The sequence below is a fragment of the Nanorana parkeri genome, unplaced genomic scaffold, assembly GCF_000935625.1.
Source record: "Nanorana parkeri isolate BGI_ZX_2015 unplaced genomic scaffold, ASM93562v1 scaffold978, whole genome shotgun sequence".
Taxonomy (NCBI): Eukaryota; Metazoa; Chordata; class Amphibia; order Anura; family Dicroglossidae; genus Nanorana; species Nanorana parkeri.
The window spans coordinates 609,153-632,753 of NW_017307246.1; the positions used below are offsets into that span (position 1 = coordinate 609,153).

At 43.5% G+C, this 23,601-nt stretch overlaps 1 protein-coding gene across 1 annotated transcript in view; it reads left to right on the forward strand.

The window, feature by feature from the left end:
* Positions 1–23,601, forward strand: part of STX2 (syntaxin 2) — a 57,351-nt gene that overhangs the window by 2,396 nt on the left and 31,354 nt on the right. The window contains exons 2-3 of the mRNA XM_018566819.1: positions 9,989–10,066; positions 18,274–18,373. Of these exons, the coding sequence (XP_018422321.1) occupies positions 9,989–10,066; positions 18,274–18,373 (178 nt within the window). The remainder of the gene's footprint in view (positions 1–9,988; positions 10,067–18,273; positions 18,374–23,601) is intronic.

Below are 23,601 nucleotides of genomic sequence, written 5' to 3' on the forward strand. Positions count from 1 at the left end.
CACAGATCCCTGTGAATGGGTCTGTGAATAGATGATGTGGAATGGGAAGGTGGAGCCACATACAGCCGCACTACATTAAAAACCCAACAGAATGCTCCAGGGAGAAGCACCCGTGATTCAGGTAAGTAAGGGGGCAGTTTGAGCGTGCGGGGTTGTGACCAATTTTTAATGTTCCATCCTAAATGTGAGTGTAATGTGAAATATGTAAAAGAAGGTGGACTGAGCCTTTAAGGCTTACAGTATCTGTAAGACAGTGGATTTAGGTTGTGATGCCTGTTTGTTGAGCCATACTTAACGTATTGCACTCTGATCACCCATATACATACATTCTTCTCCCTCCCGGTCAGCCATATGCTGGTTTCTGCAACGTGAAGTGTTCACACAAACTTCACCTGACCTTACCCTTACCATAGACTCCTACTTGCCGCATAATAGCCACATAGACTCATATATTGACAGGCAAAAGTCATTCACATGTGCTATTACACAGGACATTGCTTTGAAGCAATGTGTTAGATGGATGCTGTTGGTTGTTTCTGGGCATTGTATCAACATACATAACAAGTTTAAAGAATAAGTCCATTCAGTGATTTTCCTGTGTGTTGGGGAACAGAGCCCAGCTTTTCTGTTCTGGAGAGCAGCGAGAGGGCAGTAATTGCTCATATATTTCACTACTAGAGACTTCCTGTAGGATTCTTCTGTGAAACCAACTGGCACTAAGCTCGTCTGTCTTCACCTTTTGTAAGTGATTAGCATTTATTGTGGTAATGTAGAGGTGCAGTGCTGCATATGTGTGCACATTTTCATGATGCGCATTGCAGGCTTTCTTCATTTTTTTATGAAGGTTTTATTAGGCCTGAACATTTTCTCCACAGGAAAATCAGTCTGACAACCGGGGTGTCAGATTGTAATCGGCTGCCCCCCTCCCGGTCACCCTAGGTAGGATGATCAGTAAACGCCAGCTCTGCCTTTACACACAATACACTATGTGTATGTATCTTATTTGTTTATCACTCGGCTGTAGATTATCAAATCATCTCTGAATCAATCATCATCTGCTGACGCTGTCCTTCCTTCTGGAGGGTGACTACTATTGTTCCCCATGGTCCCTGTGTGTGTTGTAAAGTAGTCACCGCTCCAAGCTCGGTCATGTGATGGACTACAATCTCATGTTTAGTTTACTAATTTGTATTGATATTGTAGTCCATCACATGCTGACACTGTCTTTCCTTCTGGAGGGTGGCTACTTTTGTTCCCCATGGTCCCTGTGCCAGTAAAGCATTGCAAGCTGCAATGGACAATACTCTGGCTGCAGGCTCTTCCTTCTGACCATGTTGTTGAATGTCCATACCGAGGGACAGGAGGAAGAATTGATAGACTACAAGTGCAGTGACATCACCACACTAGTATTCCAAGTCTCTCTGCCGTGGTGGCTAATGGGGCTATACAGGCTCTGTAAATGGATGATGTAGCTGCGTTGTTGTAGCCACTCACAGCCATACTGAATTCAGAATACAGCAGCAGCTTGCAGGAAGAAGAACCCCACGATTCAGGTAAGTGGGGGGTGTGTAGGGGCTTCCCTGTGCGACCATTTTTCATGTTACACCCTGAGTATGCGTGTAACATGAAATATTGTCTAAAAGGAAGCTAGTTCACTAATTGGCTCATTCCAATTGCTACACTTAAAGGAACTTGGCTTTTAAGTGTAGCAATTGGAATGAGCTCATTGTGGAGCAAGAAACAGTTTCTTGCTTAAGTGCTTATATGCGCTTGTGGTGTGGGAATCTTGACTTCATCTTGCAGTGCCAGTCAGTATGAGAAGGTTAAAGTGACACTAGACTCGGGAGTTAAATCTTATAAATGCATTCAAGTACCTTAACTATTAAAGTGATATTAAACCCTCCTTTTTTTAAAATATATTTCCTATAGGGATGCCCACCTTTGCCTGACGCTGTTGTTGTTTTTCTTTAAAATCTTTTAATTTCTCGCTTTCAAGTGAGTCCCCGCAGCGTTTTCCCCCCAGCCCCCTGTACAGGTGCCACCATCGACTAATGGAGGCACCCGTGCGAGCTTGTGCCCGCAGTGGCTGTGTGCGTCCATAGACACACACAGCCCTGTGGCAGGCCACTCCCCCTTCTCTCTTTGATTGACGGCAGAAGGAGCCTATGGCTCCTCTGCCATCAGTATTCTCCCCCTGCAACCAGGAAGTACGGGGAACGGAGGATCACCTCGGGACCGGCGGCGGGGACGAGCATCGCTGACAGGTAAGTGTAGGGGGCACTGGGGGAGAAAAAGGTTCTGTGTGGTTTTTACTGGAATGCAGAGAATGCATTAGGGTAAAAAAAGCACCCAGACCAATACTTCTTTAACTGTAGATCATCAAATCATCTCTGAATTAGTGCTGACACTGTTCTTCTTTCTGGAGGGTGACTACTTTTGTTCCCCATGGTCCCTGTGCATGTTGTAACGTAGTCACCACTCCAAGCTCACTCCTGTGATGGGCTACAATCTCAATACAAATTAACTAACTAAACATGAGATTGTAGTCCATCACAGCAGCGAGCTTGGAGTGGTGGCTACTTTACAACACACACAGGGACCATGGGGAACAAAAGTAGTAGAAGGAAGGACAGTGTCAGCATGAATTCAGAGATGATTTGAGGATCTACAGCCGAGTGATACACAAATAAGATACATTATTGTTAATAATGAAGGCACTTGAATGCATTTTTAGGAGTTTAGTGTCACTTTAAAAAATGCAGCATAAGTCTGGCATAGGAAAGTGACAAATGTACTAATATACCATCATGAAATCAATCGGCGACCAATTAGATTTCAGTTTGCTGTATTAAGATCAGGAAAATATCAAGTCATTTGTCCACGTTACTGTTGGGGTATTTAGACAAGCCTATTGGTGTGCTGAACACATTTGCGTGGTTATGATGACTGGACAGTTTTATCCAATGTCACAGGTACTTTGTGAAAGTGGTGGCTTGTTGGTTGGTTTCTGACTTTGAGTTCCTGGTTCAGTTTCCACTTGGTGCACATTCTGCCTAAAGTTTGTATGTTCTCAGAGCGTTTCCTCCTACAGCTAAGAAAGTGGAAGTTGCTGTGAGCATTTCTCATCCATAGTGACCCTTGCCTTTCACATTATATGCTCTGCTGCCAGCATTCTCATAGCGGAACTCCAATCACAAAATGTTTTATTAATTATATATGTCGAACCTCAGAGGATACAAATTCATTGAGGGGAATTTATCAAAACTGGAGCAGACAAAATCTGGAGCAGCTGTGCATGGCAACCAATCAGCTTCTCCCTGTAATTTTCAAATCTTAACTGACCAAACTGAACAAAGAAGCTGATTGGTTGCCATGCACAGCTGCTCCACATTTTGTCTGCTTCAGTTTTGATAAATCCCCCTCATTGTGTTTGCACCAAATACCTTTTAAAACCAGTTATTACCTTGTAAATAGCAGTGCCATCACTAGTGTATAGCACATAGCCCGTGAAGAGAGCAGAGCTGTGGGGGAAACCCTACAGGTTTTGTGCAGAAAACTACAGGAGGGGCGGATACAAGACCAGCCACCCTGCCCAAGGGGAGAGAGCAGCAACGACCTGTCTTTATAACAGGAGGCTCCTGCGCAGAGGCAGGGTTTCTATTTTTCTGGCCACTGTATATTGTTATACTGAAGTTTTTGGAATGTACCTTGGTAAAGCAGCTGTTTGTTCTGTACCCCTTAAGGAATACATTACCAGCTTGTTAAAGTCTTAGTTTAAGATTTTTCCATGTACTATCTCAATGTATACCTATACTCAAAGGTGTTTTTCTTCCACTCATGATTTCCACGGCTAGTTTTACACTTTGACTTGCACAGACACGACTTGCATCTGTAGTTCCCAGCGACACATTTAGACGAGGCCCTGGGGAAGCACATTCCATTCCGTAACCCTGGCTTCATTTTCTTCCAGCTGTTTGCTCTGCTGAAAGTTTAGTGTTCATCTGCTCAGCCCACGTCATCCTATTTATTTATTGACAAAGATATGTTTTTATTAATGGCATTGCTTCATGGACTCTAATTATCCTGCAGTTTGCTGTGATTGGATGTTTTTAAATTGTTTACCAGGAAGTGACTGTAGTGTTTTTCAATACTAATGTAGGAAGAAAAGCTGTGGTGTGTCTGCATCAACCAGTCCCATCCCAGCTCAGATTTTCTGGTACTGATCAGACAAGGGAACATTCTGCTTTCATTAATAAGATTCATTAAGCATAGAAAATAGCTACACAAGCTGTTTTGCAGTTTAATGAAAAAGTGCACTTTAAGAGAGAGTGCATTAAAGCAGAACTCCGAGCAAAATCATATCTTAACCCTTGCAGTGGGGCTACCCCTGCACTGAAAGGGTTAAATGCTCGTTTTGTCTCCTGCGATGGGGGATGGACTACCATTTTAATACAAATTGGTAAATGAAACATGACATTGTAGTTCATCACGGGAGTGAGCTTGGAGCGGTGACTACTTTACAACACACACAGAGACCATGGAGAACAAAAATAGCCACCCTCCAGAAGGAAGGGCAGTGTCAGCACCAATTCAGAGATGGTTTGAGGAATGATACACAAATAAGATAGATTTATGTAAATAATTAAGGTGCTTGAATTCATTTTTAAGATTTAACTCCTGAGTTTAATGTCACTTTAAAGTACAACTACACTGAGTGGCCAGATTATTATGACCACCTGACGTTTGTAGGCAAATTAGCTATAATTTCCCAAGTAATCTTCCAGGACAGCATCTGAGAGATAGTCTCCTCCCACCTGAAACAGGAAACACATCACATACACCAAATAAAAGGGCGCTTAGCCCCAGCATGCCTCAGTTTTTTGTGTTTCCTCGGCCTAACAGGAGTATGGGAATACTTTTGTTGTTTTACTCTATAGGCCTGCGTGCACGTGGCAGGGGCTTACTGTGCAGGTATCTCCTTAACAGAGCCAGCGGCTTGGGGGATACCTGGGCAAGATCCCTGGGGCAGTCCCCACCCTGTCCTACCCTTGGGGGGGAATAGGCCCTGAGGTTCCCCTCTTTTAAGAGGATAACCATCCTCCGGATTGTTTTCGGCTCCAGCTGAGCTTTTCCCCTAGCCACCAGGAGACAATTGCCCTCGGGCCTTATTACAGGCATCAGATGAGGGACTCTGACCGAGGTTAGTGTGGGACCTGCTTCCCCCAAAACGGTACCCGGATGCATTCTGGAGCCCTTGGATCTCCTCGGTTTGCCCCGCACTACTTCTGGCCGGGCCGTATGTGTACTCACAGCGGTCCTGGCGGCATGGCAGCACTGCAGACACTTAGTGGAGGCAGCGGTATCCCTCTGCAGCATTCCAGGCCGGGAAGAGCCGCGGGTTCCCCCTCGATCCGTCGGGGGAGGATCCCCGCAACCTAGCATCCTCAGGGCTCAGATGGCGTCTTCCGGGAGGCAGGGGCGCATGTGTGTGACGTCAGACGCCACGGGAGCGTGGCGTTGGACGACAGCGGAGGGGCGGTACTGCGGCGCTGAAGTTGCTAGAGGGCCAGAAGATATGGGTAAACAACGCAATTTAACAGCCTTTGAACGTGGGATGATTGTTGGCGCGGAGCCATGGAGCGAGTATCAGCAACACAGCAGAATTCGTTCACAGCCGAAAATCTGGGTCTGAACGTGCGAATTGTGACCGTCAGCGACTAGTCAATGTTAGGGCAGAACAGAGAGACTGGTACAAGACAACAGAAGGACAACAGTGCAGTGTCAGATTCCTCGCATCACCTTTCAACATCTCGTGGAGTCACGATGCGGCCCAACAAAGTCATCTTGTGGCCCAGCGAAGTACTAATGGGGTGGTCATAATAATCTGGCCACTCAGTGTATAGGCTCCTGTATGACAGTTTAAATATGTACCAAATCCACTATCCACTGGGACTACTATGTGATGCACAAGCCTCTTAAAGTAAACAACACACTTCCCTTCCTTGACCGAAGCAAACCCTCCTTTATTTGTGTCTCACACACTCTTCCTTCCAGACACTGCAGCTCACTGTGGAAAGGTTTCAGTAAGAGAGGCAGAGATGTCATTGCAGAAAGCAGTGGTCAGGACTAGGTATTGCTAATTGACAAGCGACAGCAGCCTTTCTCGACCTTAAGGCCCCATTCACACTAAGCGACACTCACCTCGAGCGGATTTCTGCACAGCGGGTTAGCGTGACGTTTCGGGCGATGTTCCAGCGACGATTGCGCGACCGTCACCGTCGGGCTGCATAAAAAAAAAAAGGAAATTTGCTGACATCTGTGGGAAAAAGGGTCCTGCAGGTGCGACTTGTGACCGCGACGGGCGACATGGAGCTGTACATTAAAAGAGAACTATGGGGTCAGTGTTTTCCCCCATAGTTGTCCTTAGGGTAACGGGAGGACACAAAACTCCAGTGAAAACCATTGGCCGGCGACTTCTCGCGATATCACGCGGCAAAAATGTGCGATATCGCTGGATTTTCCACTCAGTGTGAATGGGGCCTTAGAGGGGCCCTAGTTGAGAATGGCTAAGCTACAGAATTGTGAATCAGCAGTGACAATGCTAATAGCCAAACCCCCTGAAACATTATTTCATCCCGCTGTAGTGTAAGTAGGCACAGTCTGCATGAGAGTGACAACTCTGCTCTGAATTCAGGAGCAGTGCAACATTGCTGCAACACCATCACAGGAAACTGCATTAGGCGGCTCTCACTGGCAGGATCAGCAGGTACATGTGGGACTATGTGGAGGAACTAAGAGTGGTGCTAATGGGGCCACACACTGCACACATTTTGTATGTTTTGGGGAAGAGTCAAAAGCTCTATCAGTTTATTTTTTGTTGCCTGTGTCTCTTTAGGGATCTAACACTAGACATGCAACAGGAAATGTGAGAAGTCCTGTATTAGAGAAATGTAATAGGAATTGTTGAAGGATTTTGCTTTATCTCTAAGGCCTTCATGCAAACTTCAAAATACAAGCATCCCGATGCATTTGGAGCTAATTTCTGAAAGCATGTAATGCTTTTCTAAGGCCTCATTCACATAGCGGTTGGTCGGGCCGTACGGATCCATGTGGCGTGCACGACCATATCGGGCTGTTCCCAGGAAGGACAGGTGCTGCGTGTGATTGTACGCAGCAGCCTGGGAAGACGCGGCCGTACGCTGTCGTGTGCTCGCCCAAGCTGGGTGTCTGTGCTCGGACGCTGACAGGATCCATCCAGCATGGCCCGACCGTACGCTGTGTGAATGAGGCCTAAGGCTGAATTCACACTAGGCGTTCACCATCGTCAAGGTGCATTTAGTGGTTGTGTTTTCATCAACAAGAAATGTGTGCGTCCCTGGACCGTTTATCCTGGTTTATGCACGTACATTTAAATGCAGGAGAAATGGATTTAGGAAGTATAACTTTTGTATTGCTTCCCGATTAATGTGTAATGGCTTTAAATAGAACAAATGCAGGAGGCCAGTGTGTATGTGACTACTTTTATAATTTTGGATTTCCCCCTCACTGTCGGTCTCTGTATGGTGCTAAGGATTCAACTTGAACTCTGATCATATAGCATAGCAATATTCAGTAGTGTAGCCACAACATAACCTTCACATAATGATTCATTTGACATCAGAAAGTCCCATTCTCTTGTAAACTATCTTCATAGCTTGCCTTTAGAGAGTCTTTTGGCTGCTGTTTCCAGTTGTGGAGACCAGTATCCTTAGCCAGCTGTCTGTATGCCAGGCAACCAGACTCCCCACCACCCTCCCAGTAGTTCTAATCGGGCAGCTCTGAGGTGGTGATGGGAGCAGAACGATCCTAGATGCTAATGTGGAGTTTGCTGTGCCTCTCTCTGCTTGGCTCTGCCCCTCTGAGCTTCCATGTACTGATCAGAGTCCTGCAGCTCCTGCCTAGAAGCTGGAGAAACTGATATCGGTTTGAGGCTTTAGTGGGGGACTTGCTGGGCTTATCTCTGCTCCCCTAGGCTTCATTGCATTGGTCAACGTCCTTCAGTTCCTGCCTAGGAGCTCTGGACACTGACAGCAGATTATGATGTTTTTGTGGAGGAGATTTGATGTCAGATCTACTGTGTCTCTTTCCACCCCTTTTGTACTTGGATCTGCAGATCTGCATCCTGCAGTCCCTGGTGGTCTAGGAACCTGGGCGCTGACAGTAGTACATGTGAACTTCATTGAAGCAGACTTGCTATATGGCTTGCTCTTCCTCTCTGCTGTACTTCCCAGAGCCTTGATACTCACTCCTTTCAGTCAATCAAAATCAACCTTTTTTCAAGGATATCATAGGCTCATCACACATGTTATAACCTGACCATACAATGTCTGCGCAATCAACTTTAGATCTACCAAAACTATGTAAAATGAGGACCTGCCTTAGATCTAACGGAGATTGTACAATCGGATTTTAACAGGTTGTGGTGAGCTTTAGAGGATCCAGCAGCAAAGATTCTAAGCTAGCCATATTTCGGCTAATTCTTGCTGAACTTTGAACAGCATGTGGCCCTGTTGGCACCACCCAGCTTGACAAAGGTCCATTTAAAAATTGAGCGAGTCTGGTTGAAAATTCTTGGCCGAACAGTGAATGCATCTTGTTAAATGCAGTTACTGTTGGGATATTCTGGCAGCTGCGGATGGCACGGCTGTCTAAATACAATAGTCGGCATTGGAGAATAATCTGTCTACGCTGATTTTTCTCTTGTTCAGCCTGCGGGGTGATGGTAGAAAAATCTATACGTGTATGGCTAGCTTTAATTGCGGCAGTAAACTTCAGTTTAAAAGCATACATGTTGGTGCAACCTCTGATATTCAAATGGAGAATAACAATAGATTGAAAGGAAGAGGCATGCAATCTATCTGTGGCACGATTACATTACTGTCTTATTCAGAAACAGGAATGACAGGGAAGTTCTTGCTTCCCTGTCACCACCCACAGTGCCGTCCAGTGCACCCCCCTGCAGATCCTCCCCTTGTCTCCGCTTCTAAGGAAACTTTTAGGACCCCTGTGATAATGTTGCAGGGAATACACAGTATCTCCTCATAGAAATCAGGTGGTTTTAAAAATTCCATCTACTGTTTTGCACATGGAGAATGTTCCGAGCATATCATTTTTTTTTTGCCTTGCACAGAGTTTAGTTTGAATATTGGTGAATCCCTCAATTGGGCAAACAGGCAACAATACAAATGGACAAAGGGTGTAACCCTTTCCTGCTGTATCCAAACGAAAATAAATGCCTTCACATACACTTTAATGAGTAAAATGTTGTTATTACATTTTTGAACATCTGATAAAAATCCAATTGAGTGTCTGAAGAAGAAACAGTATGTTGTTCATATCCGCTAACTAGATCTTCCCTTTCATTGATGCACTAAGAGTATGAAAGGAAGAATCTGGTCTGTGTCATATGCGAGACTGTATTTTGTACCCTTGAATGCTGAGGAAGCTCAGATTTATGATTGTACTGAATGTAGGAGATGCAGTATGTTGGATGGAAGTGTGAGTGACGTCCACAGTCATAGGACAGCTCATTCAGTCCTAACTTCTCCTTGTTTATGTCTAAGAGCTTTCTGCAAGTATTGGGACCTGTAGGACAACTCCCTGGTGACTGAAATGGATGGAATGCACAAGACTTTTCTTTCACCGCTTTGTTTTCGTGTTGGATGAAGTTACTGAGAATCATTTTGATTTCTAATAACAGGTTGCAGTAATCCAAATGTACATAGGTGTACAGATGAGTTATAATGGCTTTTTACTGCTCTGTCCACATTTGATGATATTCATCACTCTCATGGTTCTGGCATGGTAATCAGGATACATTACTCCTTTATATTTTTGGACTTCCTTTCATATGTTGTGTCCATGGAAATTGTAATAAAGTTTTCTTATTTTATTGACGTTCCATAAGGAATCGCACCAATCTTTTACAATTCATTGTATGTGCACACAGGCTAAAGGACATGATGAAGATGGCGACACCGTGGTTATTATGCAAAAGGAACAGTTTATGGATGACTTCTTCCTTCAGGTAAGAAATTGGTTTACATTACGGTACATTAAACTAGTCTGTTCCCTGGTATACACTGCTGTAAATACACTGCGGGGAATTTATCAATACTGGAGCAGACAGAATCTGGAGCAGTTGCCCATGGCAACCAAACAGCATCTCTTTAGTTTGTTCGGGTAAGATTTGAAGATGACAGAGAAGCTAATTGGTTGCAGTGCAAATCTGCTCCAGTTTTGATAAATTCCCCCCAGGGCCTCTTCAAACTGTTGCTTTTTTTTGCAAATGAACAAAAAAATCAGTGGTGCTGTCCTTGAAATAGCTGAGGAAGTCAGCTTCTCCATCTAGTCTTTAGACTTGTTTATCCGGTATTCCAAAAGTTCATTGATGAAACAGGAAGTATTGTTTGCTTCTTTTGACATGTGTTTCCGTCATAGATAATTGTATGAACATGAGATAAAATGGAAGAACTGACAGTTGAGAAACCATTTTAGTCCGAAATAAGACACAGTAAAAATAATTTGAAAGGTGTTCTCCATAGTGATAACAAAATGAGAGTTCTCTGCACTGGACTAGTGTCCAAGGAAGGCTATACACCCTGCATACCTGACGAAATGCCGCTTCATCCATCACGAGGAACGTTGCTGTATGGAGGGATGGTACTCGCATTGAGCTCTTTGGTTAGCAACGTTGAATTAACTTGTCCTCCTCATTTTGGAGACACTTAATAGGTCTAATCAACTAAGCTAATTAGATTGGAGCATGAGTTCCAGTGGGAAAAATGTCTGTGCTTGATGACTTATGGGAGCATTTATAAATGTGGATGTGACGAGGATGGAGTCAGAGGGTTGTTTATGTATGTTGCAGTTTACTGAAAAAAAGGAAAAAAGTGTTTTCCCCCATCAACAAACAATAAGCCAATCTTGCTGTACACGGTAATGAATATGATTTGCTTTTGTTAACCAGTGGCACTTTTTATCGTATTGGAAAAATTGGAGAGAAAAAAGGGTCAGGACCACTTTTAGATGTTTAATTATGTCTTGCTAGTGAGATCATTTCTTCTCCCTTCCTGTCCAGCATGAAAGAGGAAAGCTCTGTATTGTGTGGAGAAATATCACCTTTTTACCCTTTCACTGCCAGAGCTGTTTTTGCATTTGTTTGCACATGCTAAAATGTACATTTTAGGCCTGAAGATTGGTGAAAACCCTTGAAGCATAATATTTTCTGAAAGCAGAGACCCTGTAAAATAAAATAGTGGTTGTCACAATTTTTATGCCACTCAATATTAGCACAACTGTTTAATAAACCCACATTTTCAGTAAAAAATAACTTTACATTAATTTTAACCATAGGTACAGTTATCATTTTAGTGCATGGGCATATCTGGCATGTGTTTGGATTCATATGTGCTTGTACAGTAAGTGGGGGCAGTAGACTCTAACTTTTCACTAGTGGTGAAAGGTTCTCTTTAAGAAGACATGTCACCTTTCTACCAGTGATGGTGGCTTGTGTTTGATCAACTTCACTTTTTTGTCAATTCCAGTTTTTGAGCTATTATGACAGCTCTGAAACCAGAAGTGAGTAAAAACATGATACTTCTGGCTTCATACAGCACAGGGGCGATCATTGAATGCATATCTACCTTTGTCAGCTGGTGGAAGCGATCCAAATAACTTGCAGTGTAAAGCTGACTGCCTGCTTACAGTAAAATCACACAGTCTGCTTATAGGGCTTTGCTACCACTGGCCTATAGCATACAACAGCAACAAAAGGGTTAAGGCCTCATTAACACATCTTTAGGGCCATACACCGCAAAGATTCAGTCTAAAGGTGCCCATACACCTTACAACCATCGCAAGACTTTTGTCTTGCGATGGTTGTAAGCTAATTAAAAGCTTGTACAATCTGCCCATCTTGGACAGTCAGATCGTACTTGTGATCATCGCAAGCCCTTCTGATGACCACAATGCTGAACAGGCAGTGTGCGCGTGCGCACACCGGCCCGTTCCGCAGTTGTTGAATCAGCAGGCTAGAAACCCGCCAAGAAACGCACGATTCTCGGCGGGTATTCTAGCATGCTGGTTCGACAAAAGACGTGCAACCGTACAGTGAAAACGGTTGCACGCATTCCATACACCTTGCGAATATCATACGATCGCGGGATTTCCCGCGATTATCGTACGATAATCGCAAGGTGTATGGGCACCTTAAGGGTCACCACACAGGTTACAATCTGCCAATTTTTGTGCAATCAATTTTAGATTTATCAAATCTATGTAGTAGGAGGACCTACCTAATCCATCCAATCAATCTACATCCAACCAGGCAGGTCCTTGCACTACATAGTTGTTGGTAGATCTAAAGGAGATTATACTATCCGATTGTAATGTGTGCGGTGAGCTTAACGCTGCGGATGGATCACTGGTATTTGCGATCACCCACAACCAGGATGACTGTACAAACCAATGACCGGCTGACAGGAGCCATGACTGTTCAAAATGTAACCACACATTGAGCAGTTACATATGGCTAGGGATAGATGAGCAGCCCTGAATGCAAACTGTCTGTTTACAGGTTCTCAGGGAATGCAGGCAGTCGGCCGGCTTGCATTCTAGTGCTTCCTAGAGGCCCCGACATCCTGCCCTCCCGCAGTGCTCGTGTGCGGCCGAAGTTGCACATGGGGAGAGGTGTCCCGCCCCTTTCCGTCTGTCTGACACATTCAGCCGCACGAGCACAGCAAGAGCATAGCCATAGCCAGCTCCTTTTGCGCCAAACTCATGAATGAACAGGAAGTGATATAAATCGCATCCTGTTCATTCATAACTGGGTTATGTATTATGTATAATGTAGAAAAGTATCATGGCACTTTTGCTTGACTGACATAGTATTATGTGTCCCCAGTTATTTACAAACACTGGAGTGATCAGCTGATCGCTCGGTTGTTTGTCCTGCACAGAGGATCGGAACATATCACTGATATGTACTGATCCTCTGCCGCTCGGCCACGCACAGAGGGGGGCTCAGCTATCCTGGGCAGATGCAGCAGGGGATCCGAGGAAGTAAAAGAACCGCTGCAGCCGCGGGGCAGCGGAGGAGGGAGCCACTGTCACAGAAGTATGGCCAAGCGGTGAGGAGAGAGGTGCCAGCTGTCAGATCCTGGCTGAGTGTGTCTCTCTCCTCACCACTCGTCCTTAGTTCTGTGACAGCGGCTCCCTCCACCACTGCCCCGCGGCTACAGCGGTTCCTTCACTTCTCCTCTGATCCCCGCTGGGGGAGCAGCAGGGATCAAGAGGAGAAGCCCCAGGACATCGCGATCTACCAGTGATCGCGTAGCAATCACTGGTAGATCGCGATCGACCTAATGGGCACCCCTGGCATAAGCAATTTGGGGAAAACTTGTTTGAGTTGGAGGAGCCTGTGTTTTGCCTTTGGGAATAAACAGTATCCAGCTTGTGGTACCAGTCCTTTGTACAGCAATTGTTTCTGCGAGAACTAGTATCAAGCTGCAACATGCTTTTTTGCCTGCAGTGGCAAGAGGGATGGGGCTGTGTGACTGCAGGACTAGGAATATGAGCGGTGGCTGCTTTGTGAGTTTTGTCTGTATACAAGGCTGCTCGTCTGTCCCTAGCTGCATGTAACCACTTGGTATGCATCATTTGACTTCCTGTCCTGACAATGGCCAACCTGAAAGGAAATTAGAATGAATATCCCACATGGGGACACCAACATCAAGTAAAAAAAAAAAGTCTGGAATTACACTTCAGTAAAACCTTAGGCCCCATTCACACTTGAGCTCAGTCCTGGGGTGCTTTTTTTCAGGCGTTTAATGAGTGTGATTTGCACAGGCGTTTTTGCACACATTAAGCAGGCTTGTGTGACGTACGCCCGGCCCAAACCCGCTGAATGTCAATCCCACATGACCATACACAAGTCTGAACCAAGCCTGAGCGTCACAAGGACGTGGCGATACCACTCTCATCCTCACCCTGCACAGAGATTTCCCAGCTCGCAGGACACAATCTCAGGCCAGCAGACTGAGAGCGATCATCACCAGGGTTGGTTAACTCCGCAGTCAACCCTTTACCCACAACTTCCACTGCCACCATGTATTTGTCGGAATACAAACCGTGCCCCGCAACTGCTGCGACTATTCAAAACACTTAAACAATGCCTGTGATACAGCCGTCCCCTCAGACAGGAATATGACCTTCTTCACAGAGGCAAGGATACTTTAAGTTCGTATTTAGAGAGTAGAGATAAGCTTAACGATTTTTAAGATCGTCCTTTAATAAAAGAAACGGTGCAGAAAATATACAGAAAAAGATTTAATAAAAAGAGACACAATTTATATACAACAGCAAAATAAAAGGGAATAAAAGAAGAATACTCAACAGTCCTGGAATTGTGAGTTCTGACAGAGTTCAGAGTCCAAGAAGCAAAGTGGAAGTCTGCAGGGCTCTTCTTCAAGCAGACTTCCAGCAGATAATGTCCAAAGATTAAAGGGGAAATCTTCTGCGATTTTAAGACTTCTAGTTCCTCGATGATGTTTAAACCAAGAGACCCTCTAGTCGCCAACACAGAATATTTTATAAGCCCCTTTTGGAGGGTGTCCCGGAGCCAGCCACTAGGCAGGATTGGGGCAGGAAAGCAGGCGGAGGATGAACCTTTAGTTTACCTATCCCCGCCCAAATTCCAAAGTATAAAAAATGTAGCTTGATTTTCCAACTTAGGGTTTCTGACATTCGTGGGAATGCGAGGTCATCACCTAGCTTGTTTATTTTAAAATGTCCACTCGTAATATATGGAGGGCCTAGTGCCATGCCTTTATTTACGACAGCCATAAAAGGCTTAGATAGATATGTTGAAATTTCACTAGGCCTGGGGCAATAAAAGATCACAGCCATCCAGCATCTCTTCTGTGGAATGTGGAGGGACCTGTCAATTCTAAATGAAGACCTGCAGGTGCTCTGACTGGGAAACAAATTATATTTTCTAATATTAAGACCCCAATCCCCCATCATTGTCACAGCTTGAATATCTTAAATTAAAAATAATGAAAAGTTATTGGGCTAGAAGTAGTTTGAAAAATGTGTTACATGGGTTTTCTGTGTTTTTTCACACAGTTTTCAGCCATTCTCATTGAAGTCTTTTTGAGGCTAAAAAACTTGACTCTGCTCCAAACGAAGCTCATGTCCTTTTCTGAGCTACAGGTGTTTTGTTAAAAGAATGTTCAGATGTGAATGGGGTCTTCGTGTATTAAAAACCCTTGAAAACAAATAGCGTCTAAGGCCATGTCTAACCATCTGTGTCCAGATCTCGTCTTTATTTAATTTTGTACTTTAATTCAGAGAGTGATTTAGCAACACAGACCTTATGAAAATAGGATCATGAGCTTGCATGCAGAGCAGGTACTAAATTTCCTTGTGCCCTATTACTGTAACAAGCAGATTAATGCCTGCTTAGATATTTGGCTCTTGCCCAGGCCATTTGTGGTTACCTTTCTACTTAGAATTGATATATTTGTAGCTGGTTTGAAGATGGGAATTGCAGACAGAACATCATTCTGCTCAATGGACAATGAAGGTTTCTTGCACATGTACAGAATACCGTGTTAGGTGTCCAAAAAAAGCAATAGGTTAAGCAACCATCACCCATATAAGATCTTGGGGCTGAGGGCCCGTTCACACTGGGTAAGTGCGTTAATCGCACAGTTCCTTGCGATTAACACACTGTACCTCGCAGTGCACTTACCATACGGTAGGTGCATTGTGTTGGTTCACCTGATGAAGTCACGTGAGACTTAATGTGCCTAGGACGGAGCTTTCTGTTGTTGGAGTGGACAGAGCCTGGCATACTTGCGAAGGAATGCTAGTGATAGAACGGGACCTGTTCTAGTGTACTGTATTGGCTATATTCCACAGTTTTATTAGCTATGATCAGGGTAAGACTATTGGTGTAACTGAAGGACTATACGGAGACAGCTGAATTCCTGGAGACGTGAGTGTGCCACCTATTAACCCCTTCATGACAGGCCTTTTTTCCATTTTTTGCACCCATGTTATATTCCACATTTTAGGCCTGAAAATTACTTAAAACCCCCAAACATTATATATTTTCTGAATGTCAAGACCGTATAGAATAAAATGGTGGTAGTTGCAAATTTTTATGTAGCGCAATATTAGCGCAACTCCTTATTAAACCCCAAAATTTAGTGACAAATTTAATTAAATGCCCCAGAACACAATAACATACCCATTTTTTTTAATGAATATAAAAGATGAGGTTACAACGAGTAAAACGATACCGAACATGCCCAGTTTACAAATTTCGTGCGTCCGTGAAACGGCAAATAACTGCAGTACCCAAAAAAGTCCATAGAAGACGCTTTAAAAGCCCCCACAGGTCATCAATTTAGAGATACCCCAAAATACTGGCCCTAGAATTATTGCTATCACTCCGGCGTGCGCGGCGATACCCAACATGTGTAGCGCGTTCGACGTTTTCATACGTAGGCGCATCCGTCGCGTGTTTACGTGGCGACGCGGGGGACTTAAACATTTTCTTTTTTATTATTAGATTTATTTTAATTTAAAAAACTGTTTTGTTTTTTTTTGTGTACTTTACTTTGACTGCTATCACATAGGGGGGCTTACAAGCCCCCCCATGTACGGGGCGGCCCCTTCTTCGGGACACAGAAGCGATCTGGAGACAGGTAAGTCGCCAGAATCTCTTCTGTTGTAAAGCCGACATTCGGCGTTACAAGTTTAAACAGAGTCCCGGCAGCTATAGCTGCCGGGAGTTTGTTTAAACAGCCCTGATGCTGGTGACGTACACTGTACGTCGTCAGTCACAAAGGGGTTAAAGGGACCGGCGCAGGAAGACCTGATTAATAGGTCATTATCTAAGGTGAGCTTTTGCCCTTCGGGAGTGGTGATATCACGGACATTGGCACAAGATGGAATAGACTTTATACCTTATGGAGCACTTTTTATATAGGGACACCATCCTTACACTGAGTATTATAGTGGGTGGATACGGTTTGAATACTATATTTCTTATCGTGATAAAGTGACATTAGCACTATAATGCTACTGAGAGCACTGTGAAGGCAAGGGAGCTACTCCTTTTGAAACAGTGGTTAATTTGCCATATTTGTTGGCTGCACTATTGATTTAAAATATTCAAAATATTGTTTGAGCACTATATTTGTGATATTGCACTATATTGTCATGCACACAAAACAAACAGAATTTGTATGTGGTTAAGTTGTTAGCTTGGCACATTGGCAATACAATTAACATACATTTGAATGACACCCCAAACCCACCACCCGCTCCCAAAACGATCGATCGCATTGCGGGTGGGTGGTGCGTTTTTGGGGTGCCATTCAAATGAATGGCAATGCAACGGTCCTACCGCACGGTACTGCAGTACTGTGCGTTAATTACATGGAACCATGCGTATTTATGAAGTGGAAATGAGCTGGCACCTGTAGGAATCCTCTTAATGGTGTCTCTTTATTGAAAGGCAAGCTTTCTAGCTGCTATAATGCTTTTTCAATAAAGAGACACAATTAAGTGGATTCCTATGAGTGCCAGCTCATTCCCATTTCGTTTTGTTGATTGGGTCCGGCAGAGACTCACGCTGAGCACCGCGGTCTCCATGGAGTATTGGATCTGAGAAGGTAGAGCTGCTTTATTCTTGCATTGCACACTATATATATTTATATTTCAGTCAGGAAGAGATTAATTTACCTGTATAATTTTGGGTTGTGATTGGAAACTAGAATTCCCTGAAGGAAACCCAGAGTTACACTGGGAGATTGTCCAACCTCCAGGTAGATAGAATTCTAACAAATGAACTCCAGCATTGCAAGACTGATACCATTGAAGTATGTATCTTGCTGGATGACAGCAACATGTGCTATATTATTGAACATGCATTTGTACTCTCGCACATTATCCTTTCTTGGGAGCTATTTATTATTAATGTGGCTAATGGTTTTCTTCTTTGAAGCTGATTGCACTTCTACAAATGTATGTTTGGAATTCACTATCACAAATTGAGATTAGTCTTTGCATAATGTTAATTGGAGTAGTAAATATGTACATTGTTTTATTGTACTTCTTTATTGCTGCCCTTAATGGTTGAACATTATCACCAATGTTATTGTGCATGAAGAAGTTATTGTATTGCATTTTCTTTTGAAATGTTATATTTTTGACCCTTAGGTAGAAGAAATAAGAAACAGCATTGCTAAAATATCTGAAAATGTAGAAGAGGTGAAAAAGAAACACAGCACAATTTTATCTGCTCCAAACCCTGAAGACAGTAAGCTACCAAGTTCAATATTGATAAATATATATAAATGTATCATTTTATATCGGTGAAAAAATACAGTCCTAATTCTTCAAATTTCTAACAGTACATCCAGTATGCGCCCTTTTTGAATTTTACACAATTTGTGGTGCTACAGGTTTTTCTGTAGAAGACGCAACCCCTGCCACTCAATATTTTCTACTTCCTGCTGATGAAAATAATTTTCCACTGCGGGGAGGGGAGGAGTTCCCAGGGTGAGAAAGTGGTGGCTTTCTGCCACACATTTGTTTTGTGCTATGTCCATAGAACCTTATTCCATATAAGTTGTATTATAATTCTGCATTCAAAACATCCAATGGGATTTTACTTTTTCTTTTATACAACCCAGCCTTGTACTAGTTATTCCATGGATAGTTTCTCCGATTTTAGCTGTACATTTTCTGTCAGCTGACTTCAGCAATTTGGGGGGAAAAAAAGTAATTCCTGCCTATCAAAAAAGGGGGGAAATTGTCATTGTATCTGGGTGGACTTTTCTGTATATAGAAATTGCAGATCAAACTTCTGAAGGTAAATTTTAGTTTCACAACTGCTCTCTTGGTTGCAAAAGAGTTGGATCTGGGCGATCAGGAGCTTTCCTAGACCTAAAACTTAAGTTCAGGGATAGGCAACATGGTTTTTGAGTAGGATCTTTCTGGAGTGCCCCAGCAGTGTTTGCTTAGTGGCTTCATCCCCAGTTCTATCTGGTTGCTCCTAACTCAGTCTGGGGCTAAAAATTACCTTTGAATTGCTGCCTACGCTTGTGGAAGCACTTCCCATGCACCCCATCCCTTCAGTCACATTGATTTTGTGGGATTGAGTCCCTGCGTTCTGTAGAGGATTCAGGAGTCACTTCACACCCTTTGTTGGTTGTTGTGTTTAAACTGATTACGAATTTTCTATGGTCAATCTTGACTAATGAGATTCGTCGTCTTGCCAGACAACTTCTTTAGACATGGAGTTTGGATGCTAGGGGGTCAAGAGTGTAAAGGCTTCAGGTCTTTCCATTAGACCCACTGTTTTTTTCTCATCTCGACAGGTTTGTCCTAGGCTTCTTTTAGAGGATTGTTCCCATCTCTTGTTGATCACATCAGGTTGTGGGTCTTCTCTTCCCTTCATGAGAATTTCTTATGGTTTTGGTTGATCACTTTCTCTCTGGTTCAGGTTCCGGTATTCCCTTCAGTGTGGAGTCATTTTCCTCTGGTGGTGATTTTTCCATCTACATCTTGAGTAACGGGTTGGTTCTCTTTGCCTTCCCTCTGGTCATGTTAGTAGTTTCTCCTATCTGGTAGGGGCTCTGCCTCATCCAGTTGAGCTTTCTTGGTACTTTAGATCAGTGCTCCCCAACCTTTTTATCGCCGCGGACTGGTCAACGTTTGATAATTTTACCGTGGCCCGCTGAGGGGGGGACGTTGATTGTTTATATTTTAGATTGTTTTGATTTAATAATTTTAATTTAATTGTATTTAAACATGCCTTCAAAATAAAATACAGTTACACCAAAAAATGAAAGCGTTGGAATTCTTCACCTATTCCACCACCGAAAAACTGGGCGAGATTACGTTAAAATGTGTGACCACGTCACTGGTCAGACATTCTAACATAGTCTCAAACTTTGATAGATCACATGCCTACCTGTAATCATTTAATCAAAGAAATAGATTATAATAGGGAACATTACAGTGTAATATTCCCCATTATAATCCATTTGTCTAATTACATAAAATAGCAGTACATAACAGAGAAATAGATTATAATAGGGAACATTACAGTGTAATATTCCCCATTATAATCCACTTGTCTAATTACATAAAATAGCAGTACATAACAGAGAAATAGATTATAATAGGGAACATTACAGTGTAATATTCCCCATTATAATCCACGTCTAATGACATGATGTAAGACCCCCTCCCTTCCCCCGCTCAGACTCACCCTTCCAGGAGCAGCAGCCATGTGTCGATGTGTGCACTCACTGCAGGGGGCGGGACGTGTGACACACACACATCTCCTGTGACTCACCTCCCCTCCCGCCGCCTGTTACTATAGACGCGGCCAGGAGGGGAGGTGAGTCACAGGACCCGCCCCCTCACTGTGAAGCCCGTCGGCAGTGCGGGGCCCCGGTGTTCGAACACCGGGACCGTGCACTGCCATATATTGCATGACCGGACCGCACTGAGACTGTGCGGCCCGGTACCATTTGATCCGCGGACCGGGGGTTGGGGAACACTGCTTTAGATGGGTCCTGGGCTGCGGACAGCCAGACGGACAGTTCTTTTCATTGGCTGTAGAACCAGCACACAATGATTTTCCAAAGAAATTCAAACTTTATTCCACTTGCATCTATACAAAGAACAACCTCTTGACTTGTTTCTGCCTTACTCTGCATTAGTCCTAGCTATTGCTAAGTGATAGCTATGACTAAGGCCGAGTAAGGCAGGAACGCGTCAGCAGTTGTTCTTTGTATAAATGCAAGTGGAATAAAACTTGAATTTCTTTGAAAGATCATCGTTTGCTGGTTTTCACAGTTTTTGAGCCCATCGCTCCAGAAGAGAGTCCGCCGTGTGGATTGCAAGGATGCATGATAGGGGTGAGCTGTGCATTTGTGTTTCTAGTTCTCTTTATTGGGCCTGTTAGCAGTTGTGTTGTTTACAACTCAGTTGGGCTGTTTTTGGATGTCCTGGCAGTATCTGAATTCCTGTGTCCCTCAATAGACCAGAAAGAAAATAGGATTTTGTACTTGCCATAAAATCCTTTTCTTAGAGTCCATTGAGGGACACTGGTCCCACTTTGTATTTTATGTTAAAGCTCTTTGTACTGTTTGTACAAACCAAGGCATTTTGGATATAGAAGGGGTTATCCTGTGGCTGGCCTATGATTTTTTTACTTTGAGTTCAATCCTCTTGTAGGCAACAGTATCTGAATTCCTATGTATCTCAATCCTATTTTCAAGTGCAGAGCTCCTTTTTAAAAGTCTATGCTTCTTTAAAAAAAAAAACAATGCCATGCTTTGTCATTACCCTGATATGCAAGTATAAATAGTTGTAATTAAGTTGTACTTTCACACCAGGGTATAGATGTGACGTCTGTCTGCCTCTGCAGCCTTGCTAAGAATATCTGGGGTGTGGCAGCTGTGCTGTGAGATCATTCATGCTGCGTTCAGGTGACATGATGAAGCAGGCCTCCTTTCCATTTCCCTTTGTTATCTATTTATGTTCCTGTTCCTTTGAGACTTATGTGACATCTGTGTTTTTTGACTGCACACCTTATAATTAAAAAGTTTCCCCTCCAAATGTGTTTCCTTCACAACAAATATATTTTAAGATATACTGGATAAAGTACTACTTTAAAAAAAAAAATATATATATATATCTCACTCACCTCATAGTTCACCTTTAAGCATCGTTCACACTATTAAAAGTACATCTGTAATGTAATTTTTGAAACATATTTAAATTGCAACCAGTAATTTTCAAAAATTATATATCTGTAATGTAAAACTCATAGTTCACCTAATATAATTTTTGAAAATTACTGGTTGCAATTTAAATATGTTTCAAAAATTGCATTACATAATTTTTGAAAATTACTGGTTGCAATTTAAATATGTTTCCAAAAAAATTACATTACAGATATATAATTTTTGAAAATTACTGGTTGCAATTTAAATATGTTTCAAAAATTACATTACAGATGTACTTTTAATAGTGTGAACGATGCTTAAAGGTGAACTATGAGGTGAGTGATTTACACTCATCCTCATAGTTAGAGCCGATATGTGACATTGAAACTGTCACATGTCGGCTCTATTCATCGAGAAGTGAGCGATCACATACCGTCGCTTCCCTATCATCTCTCTGCAGAGAGCGGTGACTGTCAGTCACCGCTCCCCTGCAGAGATTCCCCCCTCTCCGATCCTCCAGCGCTGACAGAAGGAACAGACGGGGGAGGGGGCGGGCACAGCTGGCTCTGCCTCTGCTCTGTGGACTCTCAGGTGGCTGTGCAGGGTCTATGCTGGGCTGTGCGTTCTCACCCGGGGGTCCCAGTCGGTCTGGGTGGTTGCGGGAGGCATGCATTCACAGGAAGGAGGAGATTTGCTGCCGACACTGTAAACAGGTGCCGCGATTCACAGGAAGGCTGCCGGGACCTTGCTGCAGCTACGGTTTAAAAATGTAAAGCGATGGAATCGGTGCTTAGTATCAGGACATTTTCACAAGTACGAGTGAAAATGCCCAGTATCAGCACCTATACCAGTCTCCGCCCCCTCCTTGTCTCAGCAGCCGACAGCAGAGAGGAGGACAGAACACTTTGGATATACTGACTAGGTATATACCCGTATCAGTGCTGATACTGGACATTTTCACTCGTACTTGTGTGTGTACTTGTCCTGATACTAAGCACTGATATTGGCGCTTTTACATTTTTAAACCGAAGCTGCAGCAAGGTCCCGGCAGCCTTCCTGTGAACTGCTGCACCTGTTTCAGTGTCGGCAGCAAATCTCCTCCTCCTTCCTGTGAATCCATGCCTCCCGCACTTGCCGGGGCCCCTGGGGAGACCGCATAGCCCTGCACAGCCACCTGAGAGTCTGCACAGCCACCTCAGAGCCCGCACATTCCACCATAGACACCGTATAGCTCACCAGAGGGTCCGCACAGCCCATCATAGATCCCGCACAGCCATCTGAGAGTCCGCACTATTACACTAATTGCCATTATTTTCTACTTTCAGAGCTAGTTATCAAGTTATTACTAAAACCAGTAATAATCAAATGCAGAAGCAATAGTTTAATATGACAGAGTAGATACGTTTATTTAGTCTTACAGATAGAACCGGCCCTTTGAGGGTGACCATAATGCTAAATTCGGCCCGCGATGAAATGTGAGTTTGACCCTCCTGATCTAAGGACTGGTAGTAATAATGCAGTATATAAAACTTTTTTTTCTTGAAATTAGAAATACTTTTTCTTGTTTCTTCCTAAGCCGGAATTTTATTTCACATTTACACTTATATACTGTAAAATCCCTTAACAATGCATGTAAGAGAAATGTGCAAGGGTAGCCATATGAAAACAAATTGGGTTTGAACATGAAGCTTCGATTGTGAGTGCTCCATCTGTTGGTCGGGAGTAGCGTTGCATGAGTTCAACGGTAATCTATCATGTGAAAAACATGGAGAATGCTCTTGCCTGCCTCCTTCTTTTTTTT